At 46.9% G+C, this 22,565-nt stretch overlaps 1 protein-coding gene and 1 non-coding gene across 3 annotated transcripts; one reads left to right on the forward strand and one right to left on the reverse strand.

The window, feature by feature from the left end:
- Positions 1-441: 441 nt before the first annotated feature.
- Positions 442-18,998, reverse strand: ETHE1 (ETHE1 persulfide dioxygenase). Of its 2 annotated transcripts, XM_029925762.1 has the most exons (7): positions 18,855-18,998; positions 18,346-18,490; positions 18,086-18,234; positions 3,947-4,076; positions 1,286-1,375; positions 768-884; positions 442-603 (listed from the first exon to the last, which is right to left on the reverse strand). In XM_029925762.1, the coding sequence occupies exons 1-7, from the start codon at positions 18,933-18,935 to the stop codon at positions 551-553; spliced, it is 765 nt and encodes a 254-aa protein (XP_029781622.1). In that variant the 5' UTR covers positions 18,936-18,998; the 3' UTR covers positions 442-550. The 2 variants fall into 2 exon arrangements, with proteins under 2 accessions (XP_029781622.1, XP_029781623.1); XM_029925763.1 differs by lacking the exons at positions 18,086-18,234; positions 18,855-18,998 and having other exon boundaries at positions 18,346-18,482.
- LOC115281313 lies at positions 3,031-3,135 on the forward strand. The gene has a single exon (XR_003904226.1). It is a non-coding gene; the product is annotated as a U6 spliceosomal RNA (small nuclear RNA).
- Positions 18,999-22,565: the final 3,567 nt, after the last annotated feature.

Here is a 22,565-nt window from a genome sequence, read left to right on the forward strand (position 1 = left end):
ACCTGGAAGGTCATTCCAAATGTTAGTAACAATAATTGTCACCACTGATAGGGACCCTGCCTGCATGGCCAACACCTCACACATGTGGATTCTTTGGATCATTGCAACACCTATTATTAGTATTATTTCCGTTTTACAGACTGAAACTGAGGTGCGGAGAAGTGAAGCACCTCATCCTGGTAGAAGTGGTTCAAACTCAAGGCTGTGTTCTAACCCAAGGCGGTGAGAAGCCCTGCCCCAGATACGTTTGCTTCTGATCTTGCGAGTTGGAAAATTTCCTCCTTCCCAGGCACGCTGGATCTTCACCTTGCTCACTCCCTGGCCTCTCCGGACCAGACACCTCAGACCAGAAAACCAACTGGTTTCCCCAGAAAACAGACAGAAATAAGGTTCAGAGGAAAAAACAAAAGAGAGCAAGACAAAAAAGAAATGTTTTTTAATTTTATTTAAGATGCCCAAGGGCTGGTGAGGGAGGGGAAGAAGAGAGGCTTCGGTGACGGCCCCTCTCTCTGTACCCCACCTAGTGCTTTCTTAACAGATATGAACCAGGTCAGGAAGGGGGCGTCTGGACCCCACAGCGCATATTAGCTGGGACAGCGATGTCTGAAAGGAAGAAACCAAGGTCAAAACAAAGGGCTCCAGCAGACCCCCTCATGCCCCGCTGGAAACCCAGAAATCCTAGGACCGCTCTTCTTTGGGAAACTTGAGTTCTGCCCCTGAGCCCAATCCTCCCTCAGCCCCAGAAGTCCCAGCCCCCAAGTGCTCACCTATCTGCTGAGGCTTGGGTAAGTTCAGGTTGTCCATGACCTTGACAAATTCCTCACAGCTGAGAGTGAGCCGAGGGTTCAAAGTCCGCTCCTCCTCCACAGTGGACACTGTGAGCCCTAGTGGCCAAGGGAGGGGAAAAATGTCAACCTGGCAAGTGCCTGGGACTTCCTTAGGACTACATTTCCCAGGAGGCTTAGGGTGCATCTTGGGCCTGGGACTAACTGGCTCTTCCCAGACGGTTCCTGAGTTCGCTAGCTCTCCTCAAAGGGCACTATGGGAAATGTAGTTTTCCATCTTCCCTAAGCTCTATAAGGAAGTTCCAGGAAAACTCTTGCCCTCTGGAATTCTAGTTGTAGTTTCTACACCAACACTCAGCACACATAAGCACTTAATCTTTTTGGCCAGAGAAATTTCTGGGAATTGTAGTCTCCATGCCCCACAAAGACTACAGCAATTTTGTACACCGTCTCACATGGAAAGTTACAGAAGTCCCATACCTCCCCCAGGAAGCCCTCACCATGGTAATCATGAGCAGGGTAGACCAGACAGTCTCCTGGAAGTGTGAAGATCTTTTCATGGACTGAGTGATACAAAGTCTTAGCACAGCCTGGGGAGGGAAAGTTCAGAGGTGAGTGAATCAACAGGACAGGAGCCCTCTAATCCCTTCCTTTAAGAAAAGGGTGGGGGTGCCTGGGTGGCTCAGTCAGTTAGCCTCCGACTTCGGCTCAGGTCAGATCTCACATTTGTGGGTTCGAGCCCCATGTCAGGCTCTGTGCTGACAGCTAGCTCAGAGCCTAGAGCCTGCTTCCGGTTCTGTGTCTCCTTTTCTCTCTGCCTCTCCCCCTCTGTCTCTCTCTGTATCAAAAATAAATTAAAAAAAATTTTTTTTTAGGGGCGCCTGGGTGGCTCAGTTGGTTGGGCCTCTGACTTCGGCTCAGGTCACATCTCATGCTCGTGGGTTCGAGCCCTGCGTCAGGCTCTGTGCTGACAGCCAGCTCAGAGCCTGGAGCCTGCTTCCAGTTCTGTGTCTCCTCTCTCTGCCCCTCCCCCTCTCATGCTCTGTCTCTCTCTGTATCAAAAATAAATAAAACATTAAAAAATTTTTTTTAAATTTTTTTTAAAAAAAGAAAAGGGTGGGAAGATAAAATCACCGTAGCTAAACCGCCTCCCTCATTGCCTGCCAGTGCCCCTTGGTCTAGGCACAGAAAGAGAGGGAAGGGCATTCTAGGCAGATGGAACAGAATAGGCAAAGAATTGAGAAATGGTGAGAAATTCACCATGGCGTTAAATACGGTAGGGATGGGATCCTGAAGCACCAGGGAGCTGTGTCCTCAGCCTGGGGATGCCAAGAAAAAGGTTCAGGGCAGGGAGGCTGGATTAGAATGTAAGAAACTGAAGACATGAGGCCAAAGAGAATGGTTCCAACAACCCCTTCTGAGTCCTCATTTGGGGCGGGGGCAAACCTCTCGAGACCATCATTCTGACTTTCATGTCAGCGCCAATCCTTCAATTTCATAACTTGTGTCGGGAGTCGATAAATGGGAGGTGAGGTGCCTCGGAGGAAACAGACAGAGACCAAGATGGAGAGATAAGGAGAGGAAGAGGAAGCAAGAGGCAGCCTGGGGATCTGGTTACGCACTGCCGGCTCACGGTCATTCTGCCTTTTCCTCTGTCTTTATCAAGGCAGCTCAGTCCCCCCAATCTAGCATCAGCCCCCTGTTCACATGCGCACACACACATGCTCAAGGAGATTCTGAAGGGAACTCCCTTCCTACGGTGAAACTCCTGAATCTGACGGCCCGCCTCCACCCCCCTCCACCCCGCAGCTGAACTCCTGATTCAAACTCACACCCCTCCCCCCTGCCACACCTCCGGCTGCCAAGCTCCTTATGGGGTTTAAAAATACATCCACAGGGGCACCTGACTGGCTCAGTCGGTAGAGCATGTGACTCTAGATCTTGGGGTTGTGGGTTCAAGTCCCATGTTGGATGCAGAGATTACAAAAAATAAATAAATAAAATCTAGGGGCCCCTGGGTGGCTCAGTTGGCTAAGCATCTGACTTTGGCTCAAGTTGTGATCTCATAGTTCCTGAGTTTCAGCCCCGTGTCGGGCTCTGTGCTGACAGCCCAGAGCCCGGAGCCTGCTTCAGATTCTGTGTCTCCCTGTCTCTCTGCCCCTTCTCAGCCGGTTCTTTCTCTCTCTTTCTCTGTCTCAAAAATAAATAAATGTTAAAAAAAATTTTCATAAAATCTAAAAAAAAAGTGCTCACTTCAGTATATATACTAAAATTGTAATGGAACAGAAAAGCGTTACCATGGCCCCTATGCTAGGGTGACATACAAATTCGTGAACCATCACACGCCATAAATAAATAAATAAATACATAAAAAAATAAATAAACATTAAAATAAATGAACAAAAAATGTTAAAATAAATAATAAATCTACGTCCACAAACCCACTGACACTTTTCTGTTCAAAATGTGACCCTTCCCCTCACCTTGACTTGGTGGCCTGCGCTGTGACTTGCAACAAATAAATAGGATATCGCAGAAATGACAAAGGTTAACTTCTAAGACTAAGACTAGGTCCTCAACACAAAGTTAGGGCTTCGAACTGCTTGCTTGTTGTGTCTCTGGCCATTCTCTCCGGGGGAACCCGGCTGGCCAGACCTGAAGACAAAGCACCCCCATGGAGAGGTCACGTGGTGGGGAACTCAGGCCCCCTGCCTACAGCCCAGCCAGCTTGCTAGCCAGGCGCCTTGGGAGCGACCCGGGGCCCCAGCCACGCCTTCAGGTGACTGCAGCCTCGGCCCCAGCTTGGGTGCGCCCTACAGGAGAGACCCGAGCCAGAACCACCCAGCTAAGCTGCTCCCAGACTCCCAACTCTCAGAAACAATGTGAGATAAGGTTAATCATTGTTTTGAGTCATTATGCTCCTGGGTAATTTGTTTCACAGCGATAGAAACTAACCCACCCTTGAATCTAACTGTCCCTGGACGCGGTAAACCGCTGAATCTGTCCTCCAACAGCCGTGACTCTAACTTCCCCAAGCCCAGCATCTAAACTTCCTGAATCGAATCCTGTCCCCCATTCATCCATTCTTACAACAGGCACTTAAACCCTGGCCCACGCTTAACCATCCTGCGCCCTCAGGCCGGGGAAGGAGGTCCTGTGACCTTGCTGGAAGTCGGTGCGCCCACACCCTCGGATGAGCAGGGCGTCTCCAGTGAAGGCCATGCTGTGGTCATTCAGGACGAAGGTGACACAGCCCGGGGTGTGGCCGGGGCTGGCCCGGGTCTCCAAGGCCTGGTGGGGAAGGAGAGTACAGTTAACCAATAAGCCACGGCCTCTGGCCTGATGGTGAACCTGACCCCAGAAGCTCCCATCCCACTTCAGGATCACATCTAGCTACCGTAGTGTTTCGTTAAGAAAAAAAATTCAGGGTGGCCCAGTCCGTTAAGTGTCCGACTATTGATGTTGGCTCAGGTCATGGTCCTGCTGTTCATGGGATGGAGCCAGGCACGTGCCCCTGCACGGACAGCACGGAGCCTACGGGGAGTTCTCTCGCTCCCTCTCTCTCTCAAAATAAATAAATAAACATTTTAAAAATTAAGTAATACAATTATGTTATTGAAATGAAATTAAAGATGCTGTACACAAATATTTAATGACATGAAAATATGTTAAATATCCAGTAAGTGCTAAAAAGCAGATTAAAAAAAACTTGTACAGTGTCATCTTTTAAAAAAAAATTATGCATTCACTCAAAGTATAGTTTTTTTCTTTAGGTTTTTCCCACATTAGTATTTTTTTAAACAGAACACGTCATTTTATAATTAAAAATAAAACACAAAATTCAGGATAAACTAAAGATGCAAACATTAAAAGACCATAAGAATTCTAGAGGGGAAAAAAAAAAAAGAATTTGAGAGGGAAATATATAAGGATATTATAAGTATATAAGAATATATATAAAGTCATATAAAGATGTATATAATCTTATAACTACATAAGGAGACTATACACACACAGAAAAAGTGACAAAGATGATTTATAGAAAAGGACAAAATAAGAGTTAAAAGATAAAAAACTCAGACAATATTAGCTCCATGTATAAGAAAGTGCTATAGGGGTGCCTGGGTGGCTCAGTCGGTTAAGCCTCCAGCTTCGGCTCAGGTCAGATCTCACGTTCATGGGTTCGAGCCCCACGTCAGGCTCTGTGCTGACAGCTAGCTTGGAGCCTGCTTCCGGTTCTGTGTCTCCTTCTCTCTCTGCCCCTCCCCCTCTCATGCTCTATCTCTCTCTGTATCAAAAATAAAATAAAAAACATTAAAAAAAATTTAGAATTGTCTTGCCTTTCCTGGTAGAAAGGGGAGGGCAGAGAGTTTTTAAAATATATATATATTTTTTTTTAATGTTTTATTTATTTTTAAGACAGAGAGAGACAGAGCATGAGAGGGGGAGGCGCAGAGAGAGAGAGGGAGACACAGAACTGGAAGCAGGCTCCAGGCTCTGAGCTAGCGGTCAGCACAGAGCCCGACGCGGGGCTCGAACCCACGAACGTGAGATCTGACCTGAGCCGAAGCCGGAGGCTTAACCGACTGAGCCACCCAGGCGCCCCTAAAATATTTTTTAAAAAGTGCTATAAAGTGTAAATAGCCATCATATACAAACAGCTGCTAAGCATCAATAAGAACTCTCAAAAGAAAATGCACAAAGAAACAAAAAAGACGCAATTATGGAAGAGGAAACAGTCAAAAAGCATCTGAAACAATGTTTGATCTCCTTTTTCGGGAGAAAAGGAGAGAGATTTATATGTAAAAACCCTTATTTTTCACGTACCAGATTGGCAACTGTCAGAGTTGCTCTGGGTGTTTGAGGCAAGCCCTAAGTTTCCTGGCACGTGAGTATGACTCCACATAGCCATTTCAGAGGGCGAGTTTGTAGTGTCTACCAGCATCTCAAATGTGCACTCTTTCTGACCCCTCAAAGTTACTGCTAAGACTCCGCGGCTCAGAACGTCTCACAAGCGAAAAAATGCCCAGCCAGGAAATCCTCATTATCTAAATCCCCACACTCAGTTCCCAGAAGCAACTGTCAGGAAACAATGGTTAACCCTAATGATCTAACAACCACTTAGAAGATTAGTTCCCACTCACAGAGCACCCCTCCCACCAATTAGCATCCCGGCCCAGGTCGGCCACCTGCTGATTAGAGGACACCACGTACAGACCGGGTGCCCACACCCAGCATCCATCCTGCCCTTCCCCACTCACGAGTCTCCAATTTGGCATCAATGTGCCCAGCCAAGCACTTCCTTAGCCTCCATGGCAGCTGGGGTGGCTTCTGACGCGGTTCTCTGGCCACTAAGATCTCTGTAAATGACTGAGAATGTCCAAGACAGTTTCCCTTCCTGATAAGAGTTTGCCACCTCTCCTTCCTGCTTCATATGGTTCCGGACAACCAAGAAAAAGAACCCCCCAATGATCGTGCTGCTTCATCAGAGCACGGCTGCCTTCCTGCAGACTCCCTGTTACAGGAGAACATTGAACTCCCAATTATATAAGCCACTGTATGGCTTTTTTTTTAATGTTTTTTATTTATTTTTGAGAGACAGAGAGAGACAGTGTGAGCAGGGGAGGGGCAGAGAGAGAGGGAGATACAGCATCTGAGGCAGGCTCCAGGCTCTGAGCTCGAGCCCACGAACCGTGAGATCATGACCTGAGCCAAAGCTGGACGCTCACCCAACTGAGCCCCCCAAGCGCCCCCCTGTATGGTTTTCTTAAGTTACTTTCAGCCAAACACCTTCCTAATTCACATACAATAGGATAGATGTGCAATGTAAAACGAACGCAAAGCAAAATCACAGATCTTGCAAAAGCCTGAAGGAAAAATCACCACCAACCTGCACCACGTTCACACACCTTTTGGTGGCAGCAAAGGGAAGATCTTTCACTTTTTATTTGGTCTGTTTCTGTATTCCCTGAATTTTTTTTTCTCCTCAGGAGCCTTTATTTCATTTTATTTTTATTTAAATCCAAGTTAGTTAACATATAGTGTGATCAGGATTTTGGGAATAGAATTTAGTAATCCCTACTTACACATAACACCCGATGCTCATCCCCAGTGCCCTCCTTTATGCCCATCACCCACTTAGCCCATCCCCCACCCAACACCCAGCCGGTAACCCTCAGTTTGTTCTCTGTATTTAAGGGTCTATTATTACCTGCCTCCCTCTCTGTTTTAATCTTATTTTTCCTTCCCTTCCACTAATGTTCATCTGTTTTGTATCTTAACTTCCACATATGAGTAAAGTCACATAATATTCGTCTTTCTCTAATTTCTCTTAGCATAATACACTCTAGTTCCATCCATGTTGTTACAGATGGCAAGATTTTGTTCTTTTTGATTGATGAGTAATACTCCATTGTGTGTGTGCGCACGTGTGCATGTGTGTATATATACACATCTGTCGATGGACATTTGGCCTCTTTCCATACTTTGGCTATTATGGATAGCGCTGCTGTAAACATTGAGGTGCATGTGCCCCTTCAAACCAGCACACCTGTACCCCTTGGATAAATACCTAGTAGCACAATTGCTGGGTCAGAGGGTAGTTCTAGTTTTCAGTTTTTGAGGACCCTCCACAGTTTTCCGGAGTGGCTGCACCAGTTTGCATTCCCACTGGCACTGTGAAAACGTTCCCCTTTCTCCACATCCTCGCCAACATCTGGCGTTGCCTGCGTTGTGACTTTTAGCCATTCTGATGGGTGTGAGGTGGTATCTCACTGTGGTTTTGATTTGTATTTCCCTGATGATGAGTGACGCTGAGCATCTTTTCATGTGTCTGTCAGACATCTGGATGTCTTCTTGGGAAAAATGTCTATTCATGTCTTTTGCCCATTTCTCCACTGGATTGTGTGTTTTGGGGTGAGTTTGATAAGTTCTTTATAGATTTTGGATACTAACCCTTCATCTCTGAATTTTTTTAAACAAAAAGCGTTGAGTCTCTTTTAAACTAAATATAGTGACGGATGATCAGGAGTAGGGTTCAAAGCAGATCCTGGTTGCAGCAGGACATACGTGGTATATATGGTACAGTTAAGTATACACACAGTGTGTGTAATTGTGTATGTGTATAAATTGGACAAAATTTTAATATCAACTGAGCAAAATCCTGCTTGCCACATGGATCAAGCTTCCTTAGGCCCGTGGTGATGGAGTCTATGTGGCAAGTGGCTTTCCCTTCTCTCGAATAACTAGACTCCATCCTCCATCTCCACGTACCTGCCACCGACCTGCCCATCGTGGGCTTCATCCTCTCGTGCTTGGAACCACCACCAGCCTCCTCCCAAGCCTACCAGCCGCCATCCATCTCCCACATGACCCTGAAGGGGGTTTCTATTGCCCAGATTCAAACCCGTTCCTCTCTGCTCAAGACTCTTCCTTGGCTCCCACTGTCCCCAGGGTGGAGTTCTGGCTCCTCAGCCCAGCTGCTCAAATGCCCCTGTTCTGGTGCCCAGCTTCCCAGCCCCGTGTCCTATACCATCCTCCATTTCTCAGCACATCCAGCTACTCTGAACCCCAGGGTCATTTCCAGAAAGCACCAGGTTCCTCCGCACCTCTTTGCCCGCGCAATTCTCTCTGCTAGGTTCACCCTTCTCTCATCTCCCATCCATCAGGTCAGCTCACTTCCAAGAGCCTTGACATTGACTGACCTCTCCTCCTTTGCCGGGCTCTCTTCTAAGTTCTCACCTCAGCTGAACTCATTCAGTCTACGCACACCCTTAAGAGGTAGATACCATGCCTGGGGCCGTGCTGCAGATGAGGAAACTGAGCCAAAGGATGAGAATAAGAAAGTGCTAACTATAACTATATGCGAGAAAATGGATGTATGTCACAGATAAGACAAGCAAAAAAAAAAAAAAAAAGCCCCAGACACAGAAGAGCAGAGAGGTGTAGAATGGAACAGCAGGGAGGGGCACGGAGGGGAATGGGAGGAAGTGAGAAATCTTAGCGTGCCCAGGACACAGTCCGGGAAAGTGGTATTTCATGACGTGGTGGTTTCGTTGATGAATCCAGAAGTAAAATATCCCATCTCTTGGCGCAGGTGCATGGAGCAGGGGTCAAGAGCAGCTTCCTGAGCTAGGTGACATGGGTTCTAAATTAGGCTCTGCTAGTACTAGCTGGGTGTCCTTGGACAAGTCACTTCACCTCTCTGGGCTTCTCTACTCATTTGTAAAATGGAGACATTACTTGTCCCCACCCCCTATGGCTATTATAAAGATTAAGTTATTTTGTATACGTAAAGCACTTAGAAAAATGCCCAGCCCACAATAATCACTATGTACTACAAGTAACAATAATTATGTTTTATTTTTGATTATTTTTTTTAATTTTTTAATGTTTTATTTATTTTTGATACAGACAGAGACAGAGCATGAGAGGGGGAGGGGCAGAGAGAGAAGGAGACACAGAACCAGAAGCAGGGTCCAGGCTCTGAGCTAGCTGTCAGCACAGAGCCTGACGCAGGGCTCGAACCCACGAGTGTGAGATCTGACCTGAGCCGAAGTCGGAGGCTCAACTGACTGAGCCACCCAGGCGCCCCCAATAATTATGTTTTAAAAATTAGGAAAAACACTGATCTAGTGGAACCACAAGGCCTCCTGGGTTCAAATCCCAGTTTGGCCACTTTCTCAGTGTAATTTTGGGGCAAGTCACTTTCCTTCTCTGCGCTTCTTTCTGTGTAAAATGGGGGAAATATTTCTGATCTCGCTATGTGGTTATGAAGGTTGAGATCTGTTTGTCAGAGAAGATTCAGAAGGGCTCAGTGGCCACGGAAGTGTTTTGTTCGCACCGCTCAGGAGTTACGAGACGTCTGAATTTGTAGTCTACCCTTACCCAGAAAACTAGATTTGTGGGGTGTCTGGGGGCTCAGTTGAGCATCCCACTCTTGATTTAGGCTCAAGGTCATGAGACTGAGCCCTGCATTGGGCTCCGTCGAGCTCCACACTGACAGCACCGAACCTGCTTAAGATACTCTGCTGGGCGCCTGGGCGGCTCAGCCGGTTGGCTAAGCATCCAACTTTGGCTCAAGTCATGATCTCACGGTTCCCAGGTTCGAGCCCTGTGCTGACAGCTCAGAGCCTGGAGCTTGCTTTGGATTCTGTCTCTCTCTCTCTCTCTGCCCCTCCCCTGTTCACATTCTGTCTCTCTCTCTCTCTTTCTCAAAAAAAAAATTTTTTTTAAACAAATTTTTTAAAAAGATTCTCTCTCCCTCGCCCTCTGCCCCTCCCCCATTCACACGCACTTGCTCTCTCTCTCTCAAAAAAAAAAAGTGGGGGAGCACCTGGATGGCTCAGTCAGTTGAGCATCCGGCTTGGGTCCAGGTCATGATCTCACGGTTTGTGGGTTCAAGCCCCATGTCGGGCTCTGTGCTGACAGCTCAGAGCCTGGAGTCTGCTTCCGATTCTATGTCTCCCCCTCTCTCTGACCCTCCCCTGCTCATGCTATCTCTCTCTCTCTCTCTCTCAAAAGTAAATAAAACATTTAAAACCATATATATTTTTTAAAAAGGTGGAAGATTTCTGAAGAATGTATATTTGCAGCTTCTATTTAAAAAAAGAGAGAGAGAGAGAGAGAGAGAAGGCTTGGCAGTAGAAAGACTACATTCCTCAACATGGATAATCAACTTGCATTGTGCAGTGGGCGTCCCTCCTCATAAACGGAACACACACCCTGACATTTGCCACAGGCCCCACCACTCCCTGCTCCCTGCAGCAATGTTTGATTATGAAAATCCTTCCAGACAAAAGCTGAGGAAATGCACTTACAGACCTCAGCAAAATGCCTGGCAGGAAGCAATCCCACAATGGTTGTTAACTATTGTTAAATTATCTTTTTTTTTAATTCTTAAAAATGTTTTATTTATTTTTGATACAGAGAGAGACAGAGCATGAGAGAGGGAAAGGCAGACAGAGAAGGAGTCACAGAACCGGAAGCAGGCTCCAGGCTCTGAGCTGTCAGCACAGAGCCTGACGCGGGGCTCGAACCCACGAATGTGAGATCTGACCTGAGCTGAAGTCAGAGGCTTAACCGACTGAGCCACCCAGGTGTCCCAAATTTATTACTATTAACCAATACAAAAATATCTACCATCATTTCAGTTGTCAGCAAAGAGAAGAGGTTGAATGACACCACCAGGAAGCAACCAGACACACCCAGAATGTGGGAGGTTCTCCAAAACAGCAGGCTGGAAACTTCAAAAGTCAATGTCATGGTGCAGAAAGGGTAGGAGACTGTTGTAGAATTGTTTTTTGTAGCTTTAAAAAAATATTTGTTTATTTAGAGAGTGAGAGGGGAAGGGACAGAGAGAGAGAAGGGGAGAGACCAAGCAAGCCCCACACTCATAATAGAGCCTGACATGAATCTTAATCCCACAACCGTGAGATCATGACCTGGGCTGAACCCAAGAATTGGCGCTTAACCAAATGAGCCGCCCAGATGCCCCCAAAGTGTTCTAGATTTACTTGAACCTCGTTGGGTCCTGGTTCCTAAAAACAGCCTTAAAAGTAATTCCTGGGCACCTGGAGAAATTTGAATATAAGCTGGATTTAAGAATTATTTTATTACTATTTTATTTTTTCCGTGACAAAGATTTCATAAAAGAATTGTTCTCAAAGTGTGGTCAAGAGAACGCTGAGGGTCTGAGAAGTGAAAACTATTTTCACCGTAATAGGAAGACCTCTTCTGCCTTCTTACTCTCATTTTCCAGTCAGAGTTCAGTGGCCTTTTCTAGAAGCTCTCCGGCTGGTGATGACGTCATTGCTCTGACAGCTGATGGGAGTACTTGGATATTCTTGTGTTTTAAAAAGAAGTCTCGGGGGGCACCTGGGTGGCTCAGTCGGTTAAGCCTCCGACTTTGGCTCAGGTCAGATCTCATGTTCGTGGGTTCGAGCCCCGCGTCAGGCTCTGTGCTGACAGCTAGCTCAGAGCCTGGAGCCTGCTTCCGGTTCTGTGTCTGCTTCTCTCTCTGCCCCTCCCCCTCTCATGCTCTGTCTCTCTCTGTATCAAAAATAAATTAAAAAAAAAAAACATTAAAAAGAAGTCTCGGGCGCCTGGGTGCCTCAGTCAGTTAAGCATCTGACTTCAGCCCAAGTCATGCTCTTGCAAGTTCGTGAGTTCGAGCCCCATGTCAGGCCCTGTGCTGGCAGCTCAGAGCCTGGAGCTGCTTCAGATTCTCTGTCTCCTCTCTCCATTCCTGCCCCATTCATGCTCTGCCTCTCTCTCTCAAAAGTAAATAATAAAACATTATAAAAAAAAATTTTTAAGCATCAATTTTAACTTCCAATGCAGCAAATTTTGTTGCATCTCTGAATAGATAGGTTTTATTTATTTTTTATTCAGGGCCACCTGGGTGGCTCAGTCAGTTGAGCATCCAACTCTTGATTTTCGCTCAGGTCATGATCTCACTGGTTCCTGAGTTCAAGGTTCTGTACTGACATTTCTTTTGGAGCCTACTTGGGATTCTCTCCCTCTGTTCCTCCCCCATTTGTGCTCCTTAACACTCTCTCTCAAAACAAATAAATAAACTTAAAAATGTTAAAGAAAAAAGAGCCCACATAAACAAAAGCTTTGAGGACCCCCTGTAACTTTTAAGAGGGCAAAGAGTTCTGAGACCAAAAGGTTTGAGTTTGAGAATCTCTGATACAGGAGAATATCTTTATGTTCAGGAGAGAATAAAGTATCTACAATTGGTAAGAGAGGAAAATGGTGTATATATAGAGAGAAATAAAAGGCAAATATGGTAAAAATGTTAGCAACTGGTGAACGGTATAAGAGTGTTAGCTTACTATTATTTTCATTTACTATTGATATTAGAATATTAGTAAGAAGTGATGGGGGTGGGGCACACAAGCGGCTCAGTCCTTTGAGCATCTGACTCCTGCTCAGGTCACAATCTCGAGGTTCCATGAGTTCGAGTCCCACATCAGCCTGTTGTCAGTGGCGGAGCCCACTTCAGACCCTCTGTCTCCCTCTCTCAAAAATAAATAAACATTAAAAAAAAAGTTGTGGGGGTAAGCACCTAATATCTTGACCTCACGCAGGTCCCCTGTTCCTGAAACTGAATGATCTCAGTGGCAGAATATTTTCCTGGGATTCCATGGGGCCTGCCCAACATGACTCTGCAGGGGTAGCTTCTCAAGTACCTCCCCTCAGCTGAATGCCACCCGAAAGGGATGCATACTCCCCCTCCCCCACAGCTCACTCGCCCTGCAGTTTCTGCGGCCCACACTGCCCCCTGGTGGCAGGCAAACTCCTAGTTCATTTGGTCCCCAAGTTCATTCCACTGCTCCATTATTCAAAAGCACTTAATCTTGGGGTCCCTGGGTGGCTCAGTGGGTTGGGCATATGACTCTTGATTTTGGCTCAGGCCCTGATCTCATGGTTTGTGAGTTCGAGCCCCGCATCTGGCTCTGCGCTGTCGGTGCAGAGCCTGCTTGGGATTCTCTCTCAAAGTAAAGAAGTAAGCTTAAAAAAACAAAACAAACTAAAACACTTAATCTTAGTATAACCAGCCACTATTCCGGTGCATTCTGAACTAAAAAACCCAAAATGTCTTTTGCCATTGCAGTTAAATACTCTGAACCTCCACCAGTTAAACCTTCCTTTCTTTTGCGAAAGAAAACAATATTTGTTGTGATGTTCAGAGGACAATGTGCTGATACCTACAACTTGAAAATGCATCAAAAACTAAGACGGGTGATGGACGCACATGATGTATGCTATCAATTGTTTTTTTTAGCTTTTCTGTATGCTTGAAATTTTTCATAAAATGTTGGGAGGGTTCCACAATTCAAATATTTCACTTCCAAACAGAAGCACGGAAATCCTCATTTGGACCCCATGAGGACCACCTGTGAGCTTTTATTTTTCTAAATATTTTATTTTTAGATAATCTCTACACCCCACGTGGGTCTCGAACTTAACAACCTCGAGATCAAGAGTCTACACTCCACTGACTGAACCACCCGGCCGCCCCACCTGTGAGCTTTTAAGATATATTGATTCCCTGTATTCACCCCAAACAATTAAATCAGAATCTCTAAAGGGGGATCTGAGGGATCAGTATCTGGCAGTGCTGTAAATTCACAGAGTTAACAAGCAAGACTAACTTTCTGAATCTGCCACTCCTTACGGGAGCTGAAATGTTCACATCTCATTGCTCATGAAAACAGAAAATTCATTCTACAGAGAAATCACTAAAGTTGGCCCACCATGAGTGTAAAATATACAACTAGCTCAAAAAAACCCTGGCAATTTCTACTCAAGCTAAGCATATGTCAGCCCAATGACCCAGAAAGTCCACTCCTTGGAAGAGAGACTAGTGTCCACCAAGAGATTTGTAGAAGGACCTTCAGGGCCGCACCGTTCACAACAGCCAAAAACTACAATCAACCAGCAACACGAAAAAGGGCCACCGGTCATAAATTCACACAATGAAATGCTCTCCATCAAGGGTTGGCACTGATTTTGTTTGGCCTGTCACCTGCTTGTATGGCCTGAGGGCTAAGAATGGTTTTTATACTTTTTCAAGGGAATGGCATTTCATAACACATGCGAATGACTGAAATTAAAATTTCAGAGGCCATAAATAAAGTTTTATGGGAGCACAGCCATGCTTATTCATTTATGCATTGTCTACGACTGCTTTCACACCAACACAACGGAGTAGTTACAACAGAGACCATATGGCCTGCAAAACCTAAAATATTTACTGTCTGGTCCTTTACAGAAAAAGTTTGCCAGTCTCTGCTGTATAGCAACAGAAGGAAAGAACTACAACTATATACAACATTACGTGGAGTGAATTTTTCAGGCACAAAAGAACACACGTTGTATGACTCCCGTTGATAAGGTCCAGAACACGTGGAACTAATCTATGATTAAATAAGTCAGAAGAGGGGCACCTGGCTGGCTCAGTCAGTAGAACATGTAATTTTGATCTCAGGATAGTGAGTTCAAGTTCCATGTTGGGCATGAAGGCAAGAAAAGTGGGAAGGAAGGAAGGAAGGGGCGGGCTCAGATTGCAAATCTCTTACTTATTTATTTTTTGATTTTATTTTTGAGAGACAGAGAGAGACAGCGTGAACAGGGGAGGGTCAGAGGGAGAGAGAGGGAGACACAGAATCCGAAGCAGGCTCCAGGCTCTGAGCTAGTTGTCAGCACAGAGCCCGACGCGGGGCTCGAACCCACAAACTGTGAGATCATGGCCTGAGCCAAAGCCAGATGCTTAACCGACTGAGCCACCCAGGTGCCCTAAGATTGCAAATCTTAAAAGTTCTTATCACAAGAAAAAAAAAATAGAAATATATAAATAAGAATGGTCTCTTGATGGGGGTGTCAATGGCCAGGAAGAAGGGCATGGAAGCCTTCTGGGGTGACAGTATGCCCTGGATCTGGATCTCAGCAGTGGATACTCAAATGTAAACATATTTAAAAATTTACAGGGCGCCTGGGTGGCTCAGTCAGTTAAGCGTCAGACTTAGGCTCAAGTCTTGATTTCACCATTTGTGAGTTTGAGCCTCGCATCCAGCTCTCTCTTTCAGCACAGAGCCTGTTTCAGATCTCTTTCTGCCCCTCCCCAACTTGTGTGTGCACTCTCTAAATAAAGAAACATTATTTTTTTTCTAATTACCAAGCTGCATATGTACAATATGTGCAATTTCTACTAAAGAACATGCACGTTACAATTCTCTTAAAGCAGAAAGAAGAAAATGAGGGAGAAAAAAAATGCAGCCATCGCTAAAGGTTTCTAAAGAACACAAATGAAAACGACACAGAACACTGAATAATCCTAGAGACAGGTACTAGCAAGTGTTGGCAAGGATGTGGAGAAACTTGGACTTTCATACACTGCTGGTGGGAACACAAAATGGTGCATCCACTTCAGATAATGGTTAGTTGGTTCCTCAAACTGTTAAATACATAGAGTGATTGTTGATCTAGCAATTCCATCCTAGGAATATATATACCCAAGAGAAATGAAAACGGACAGGCACACAAAAACTCGTACATGAATATGTTAGCAGCATTATTCATAATAGCCAAAAAGTGGAAACAGCTAAAATGTCTACAGGCTGTTGGATGGATGAATGAATGAGGTATATTCACATGATGGAATATTACTTAGCCATAAAAAGGAATGAAATGCTGACCGATGCTACAACACGGGTGAACCTTGAACATGTAGGGTCAGCAACAGAAGTGAGTCACAAAAGACCATAGAATACCTGATTCCTTATCTATGAAACACCCAGAATAGGCAAGCCTATAGAAACAGATTACTGGGGCACCTGGGTGGCTCAGTCGGTTGAGCTTCCGACTTCGGCTCAGGTCAGATCTCGCATTCGTGGTTTCGAGCCCCGCGTCAGGCTCTGTGCTAACAGCTAGCTCAGAGCCTGGAGCCTGCTTCCAGTTCTGTGTCTCCTTCTCTCTCTGCCCCTCCCCCTCTCATGCTCTGTCTCTCTCTGTATCAAAAATAAATAAAACTTAAAAAAAAAAAAAAGAAACAGATTACTAGTTGTCTAAGGCTGTAGGAGCGAGAGGGGAGGGGGCTGGGGTGACAAGGGGTGTGGGATGTCTTTGAGAAGTGACAAAAATATTCTAAAACTAATTGTCGTGATGAGACTCAACTCTGAATATACTAAGTCAATGAATTCTACACATCAAATGGATGGATTGGGCGGTTTGTGAATTATACCAATTAAGTTGTTTCAAAAAACAGACACTAGGGGTGCCTGGGTGGCTCAGTTGGTTGAGCATCCAGCTTCGGCTCAGGTCATGATCTCACGATTGTGGGTTCAAGCCCCAAGTCAGGCTCTGAGCTGTCAGCACAGCTGCTTCAGATTTTGTGTCTCCCTCTCTCTCTGACCCTCCCCTGCTCGCACTGTCTCTCTGTGTCTCTCAAAAATAAATTAAAAACATTAAAAAAAAACCCAACAACCAGACACTGAAGGGGCGCCTGGGGGGCTATTTCGGTTAAGCATCCAATTCTTGACTTGGGCTCAGGTCATGACCTCACGGTTTGTGGGTTCGAGCCCTGCATAGGGCTCTGTGCTGACAGGATGGCTCCTGCTTGGGATTCTCTCTCTCTCTCCCTCTCTCTCTCTCTCTCTCTGCCCCCCTCGAAATAAATAAATAAACTTAAAAAAAAAGACACTAAATCTGCCACAGCTGAACCCTTCAACATGCATGCGTTCATTCATCCATCCATTCAATCGACAAAGGGCTCATCTTGACACAAAAGCCCAACAGTTTTTCACTTTTCTAAGTCTTCTTAGCTCAAGAAATGCTTGTCAATGTCTGACAATTATGTACAGTGCTCATAAAAGTGCCATGCATTTTGTTTTACCCGCTTCCAGAAGGGAGCTTGAAATAAAGAGGCCACACCCACTGCAGCTAAGCCCTCTGATCCCACAGCCAGCCCTCATTTCCTCTAAATGCTCAGACTCAGATAAACTGTCCCCATTTAGCAAAGCCCTCTAACCTGGAGGCCAAGTCCTTCTATCACTTAACCATTCTGTCCCCCAAAGTCAGCCGTATCTTTAGCCAGTCTAAAAAAATTTTTTAAAAGCCTTGCCATTTCTCCTCCCCCCACCCCAGCACCCCCTTCACCTCTATCTACTGCTCTGGGTTGACATTCTGGCTGGAAGTCTGCTGACTAAGCCTGTGACAGAGAAGAGGAGGTATGAACCTTCAGACCCTTCCTGTGTGAAGCAATAGCCATGCCAAGGGTGAGGTAAGCAGGCACGTGGGGGTGCGGGGGCATTTAAGAAGGTGCTGGCTCAAAGGTGCCCACCGTGCCCTTGCCTGGCCCTGGATGGGTGGGCACCTCCTTAAATGTCGTGCCCTGGGTGCCTCAAAGGCCTCACCCTAATCCTGGCCCTGGGCAACAGGAGGTTCCTTCCTCCAACAGTGGTTCTAGAAGACAGCCTCAGCCCTGGCTTCAGAATATTAACCCTCGATCGACTATTATGGAGACGCCAGGCCAAAATAACTGTCCCAAGGTGATAGGAAACGGCCACAAGTGTTGTTGACTTAAGGGGCTTGGCCAGAGACACACCTGCCCAGAGCCTCTTGTCCCAGTGCCCGACCTGGGTTTATGGCGCCCTTCTCCCAGAGACAAACTCAGCGATCAGGAACCCAGCCCAGAGGCCCCTCCTTCCCCAGCATTCCGGAGCCCAAGCCCCCAGCCCCTTCTTCCCTTCAGTCCAAGAAGCCCAGGTGACCACGTGACCCAGCATCGAACTCACGAAGCGCCCGAAGCGGATGGAGTCTCCATCCTCAATGTGCAAGTCAGCCTGGGCCCCACTAAGGCGGGAGATGACAGACTGGCAGCCGGGGAGTAGGGACCGGAGCAGCCCTGAGCCCGTAATGTGGTCCGCGTGGCAGTGGGTATTCACTGGGGGAGAGAGGAGGGCCAGGTCCAGGAGGGCAGAGAGAGGACGCAGGCTTCCCACCCACCCCCAGCCCCCTCCTCCCTCAGACCCAGGAGTTCGGTCTCCAGACTGACCAGCATACAGTAGCCGCAGCCCCAGTTCCTTGACCAGCTGGGCATCCCGATGCGCTGTCTCCAGAACCGGGTCGATCAGAATGGCCTCACGGGACTCTCTGTCACCCAGGAGGTACGTGTAGGTGCAGCTTTTGGGCTCAAACAACTGGGAAGGGGGCGTGGAACAGGTGAGAGCGCAGAACCAGACTTCCACTCACTGGGGATCCAGGACTCCAAGACTCGATTCGCTTCTCTTCCTAAGATCCTGAAGCGGAAACCCCAGCCCCTTCTTTCCCCTCGGCGTCAGGAGTCTAGGGTCCCTGCACCTTACTCCATCTGAGCCAATGAGTCCCCAACTTTCCAATGCCCCCCAAATTAGGGTCTCCAGCAGCCTCTTCCGTTAAGGACTCAGGAGTCCGGCCCCAAGCCCAGGGGATCCCAGAATCTCTTCCCTTTAAAGAACCCCGGAGTCCCGCCACCGCCACCGCCCAGCGCCCAGGAGTCCCGCTGCGGGTCCAGCCTCCCCGCACCTGCCGTAGGAGGATGGGGGCTCCAGAGCCGCTGCGCTGGCTGAGCTGCCGCCCCGCGAACCTCAGCGTAACCCCAGCCATCGCGCCCGCGACCGGGTAGGGACTGAGCCGAGGCGGAGCGCAGGCGGAAGCCTGGTGCCCGCTGGCCGACCTGGGCGGGGAGGGGCGGGGCGCCGCGGGGGCGGGGCGGGGCCCTCCTTAAAGGGGCCGCCAGCGCTGGGTTCCCAATCTGGCGAAGAGACTTCAGAGACCTAGAAGACCGTGAGACACAGAAACGGCGAATAGGGAGACATTCAAAAGGCGAGGGAAAGACGTTGGGAGAAGCACGGACAGAGAAGGAGATGAAAACCCAACAGGAGTTCCCAATACGCTGATAGCGGGACTCCTTGTGTATTTCCGGTGGTTTTTATCAGGAGAGAGAACCCAAGAGCCACTTGGAGACAAGGGGGATGCTCAGAGACTTGAGAGAGACTTGCACTGCGCAGTATCAAACGACGTTCAGAGATTCATGGAGAGATATAAAGTTGAAATGGGCTGTCCATCAAAGAAAATATGGCCACAAAGATACACTTGGAAATTCTAGAATAAGAAAGATGGCAAGAGATGTTGGGACATTAGAGCAAGGAGGGATGTGCAGAAAGAGGGAGAGGCTCTCTCAGGAGAGAAACAGGCAGACAGAAAAGCTCAATGTCAAGGAGACAATTTGGCGCGTTTACTCCTCACTTGGGGTCTCCTGTGTGCCTGGCTCAAGCTGGGCGAAGCTGGGGACTGGGAGGTGAGTCCCGTCCCGCTGGCGAGGAGAATGGTGCCAACATCACTCTGAAACAAAAGGAGGTTCGCGGTTTGCCAGGAGCCCAGGGGAAGGAGGAAACAGGAAAACAGGGATCCTCAAGCACTCTTTACTGCGAGGGTGCCCCCAGATCACACCTCCTCACCCTGGGGCCCATTCTTGCTGTTTCTGCAAGATTGCTAGACTGTTAGCATCCGTTGAAGGCATGCACACCTTCTGAGGCAGCTGTGAGCTGCCCTAAGAGGTAGAAACCTGGGCAACCCCCTTCCCAGCTGTGTGACCTTGGGCTCAAAACTTACACTGTTCTGGGCTTCATTCATATACTCATCTGTAAAGTGAGGTTGACAACAGCTCCTCCCTCATTGTGCAGATCTAGTAAGTTCAGACAGGTTAAAGTGTCGGGGAGAGCACCTGGCAGGGAGCAAGCTATTATGATGATTTCATCACCATCCTCGACTCCTTCCTCCCAGCTCATCACTAGGCCCCGTTAACTAACCTCTCCAATCAGGCCACTACGGCACTGTCATGCCCTCAGCCCCAGTCCAGAGGCAGCAAAGCATGAATGTAAGTTTTGTGGATCCTAGGGCCTGGCTGCAGGAGTTTAAACCCTGACCCTGCTACTTCCAGGCTGTGCGACCTTGAATAACTGACCTTCCGCCTTGTGCCTCATTCTCTTTTTCTGTACAAAGGGTTTTTTAATTTTTTTAAATGTTTTTATTTATTTTTAATACAGAGAGAGACAGAGCATGAGAGGGGGAGGGGCAGAGAGAGAAGGAGACACAACCGGAAGCAGGCTCCAGGCTCTGAGCTAGCTGTCAGCACAGAGCCTGACGCGGAGCTCGAGCCCACGAACGTGAGATCTGACCTGAGCCGAAGCCGGAGGCTTAACCGACTGAGCCACCCAGGCGCCCCTTTTTCTGTACAATGGGGATAAGAGCAGCACCTCCTCTGAAAAACTTGCTGTCAGGATGTAATGAAAAAATGTATACAAAGCACTCAGGGTAGTTTCAGGTATATAATAAGTGCTAAATAAATGCTGGTAATTAATATTATAATTACTATATAGCAGCCACCTCACTGGGCTTCTGGCTTCTACTCTGCCTCCCTACAGTCTATTTTCCATGAAGCAACCATAGTGAGCCTTTTAAAATGTCAATGACAGGAGTGCCTGGTAGCTCAGCTGCTTAAGCTGTTAAGTGTCCGATTCCAGTTCAGGTCATGATCTCATAGTTTGTGAGCTCGAGCCCCACATCCAGCTCTTCGGGCTCTGCAATGACAGTGCCTGCTTGGGATTCTCTCTATCTCTTTCTCTCTGTCCCTCCCCCACTTGCACTCTCTTTCTCTGTCTCAATATAAATAAATCAAAAATTAAAAAAAAAATGTCAAAAGGGGCGCCTGAGTGGCTCAGTTGGTTAAGGGCCTGACTTTGGCCCAGGTGTTGATCTCCTAGCTTGTGAGTTTGAGCCTCGCGTCAGGCTGTGTGCTGACAGCTCAGAGCCTGGAGCCTGCTTCCAATTCTGTGTCTCCCCCTTCTCTCCCCTGGCCCCCTCGCCCAAAACTAAACATTAAAAAATTGAAAATAAATAAAATAAAATGTCAATGAGAAAGAGACTGGAGAATCATGGAAAACAAACACCATGTGTGACTCTTTCTGAGATTCCAAGGCAGACACACCAAGTGTAATGAAAAGATATTTATGGGATATGATGTCTGGCATATACCTTCAAAATCATCTGGGAGGAGTGGGTGGGGAAATGAAACATTGGCCATCAGTAGATAATTGTTGATGCCAGCCACTTCTATTCCTAATGCAGAGAACAATTGTATTCTCACTCTTTCTGTGTGTTTGAAATAAAACATTGTTCTTAAAAAGGAACAGCAAGATATGCAGAGGACCATGGGAGACATGTGACAATGTGAGGAAATGACTCTTGGGGCGCCTGGCTGGCTCAGTCAGTTAAGTGTCCGACTTCGGCTCAGGTCATGATCTCACAATTGGTTCATAGGTTTGAGCCCCACATCAGGCTCTGTACTGATGGCTCAGAGCCTGGAGCCTGCTTCAGATTCTATGTCTCTCACTCTCTCTGCCCCTCTCCTGCTCGTTCTCTGCCACTCTCTCTCAAAAATAAATAAACGTTAAAAAAAATAAAAAAAGAAATGACTCTAAAGTTTGAAATTTGTGATGATATTGTGGTTGTGTTCAAAAGAGAGAAAGAGAGTCCTTATTTTTTAGGAACACAGACTTAAGTGTTCTGGATGAAATGTGTGGAATTTGCTTCAAAATCATTCAAGGGACTTGGGGGGGGAGGGAACAAGATTGGTCATGTGGGTAATGCTCTGGTGAGGGGCTGGTTATTCTCTTCCTTCCTCTCCCTTTGGTCATGTTTGAAATTTTCCATTACCTAAAACAAATTTAAAAAAATGAGTTATAATGAGGTGCCTGGGTGACTCAGTTGGTTAAGCGTTTGACTGTTGGTCTCACCTCAGGTCTTGAGCTTAGGGTCATGAGTGTAAGCCCCATGTTGGGGTCCACCTTGGGCATGGAACCTACTTTAAAAAAAAGAGTATATGAAAGCCTAAACTAGTTCATGCCAATTCCTATATTTAAGAACCTTCCTTGTTTTCCCACTCAGCTAGGCCTCTTTCTAATTCCTTGACCTCAAGTTCTACGTTATCCCCAAGGTCTATCTGCTTATCACAGAGAACTTCTGGCTGTTAATTCTTTCCAGCATTTATTTGCTACAGATTTTTTTTTCAAAAAATTTTTTTAATGTTTTATTTATTTTTGATACAGAGAGAGACAGAGTATGAGAGGGGGAGGGGCAGAGAGAGAAGGAGACACAGAACTTCTGGAAGCACGCTCCAGGCTCTGAGCTAGCGGTCAGCACAGAGCCTGACATGGGGCTTGAACCCACGAACGT

Source organism: Suricata suricatta, chromosome 16, assembly GCF_006229205.1.
Source record: "Suricata suricatta isolate VVHF042 chromosome 16, meerkat_22Aug2017_6uvM2_HiC, whole genome shotgun sequence".
NCBI lineage: Eukaryota > Metazoa > Chordata > Mammalia > Carnivora > Herpestidae > Suricata > Suricata suricatta.

Excerpts from the sequence above, each read along its gene's own strand:
- ETHE1 (XM_029925762.1), bottom strand. The coding sequence starts at position 18,935 with ATGGCTGGGGTTACGCTGAGGTTCGCGGGGCGGCAGCTCAGCCAGCGC. Across the intron at positions 18,491-18,854 it reads CCCCCATCCTCCTACGGCAG|TTGTTTGAGCCCAAAAGCTG; the intron begins GTGCGGGGAGGC and ends CCCCCTTCCCAG. Across the intron at positions 885-1,285 it reads CCCTGCTCATGATTACCATG|GGCTCACAGTGTCCACTGTG; the intron begins GTGAGGGCTTCC and ends CTTGGCCACTAG.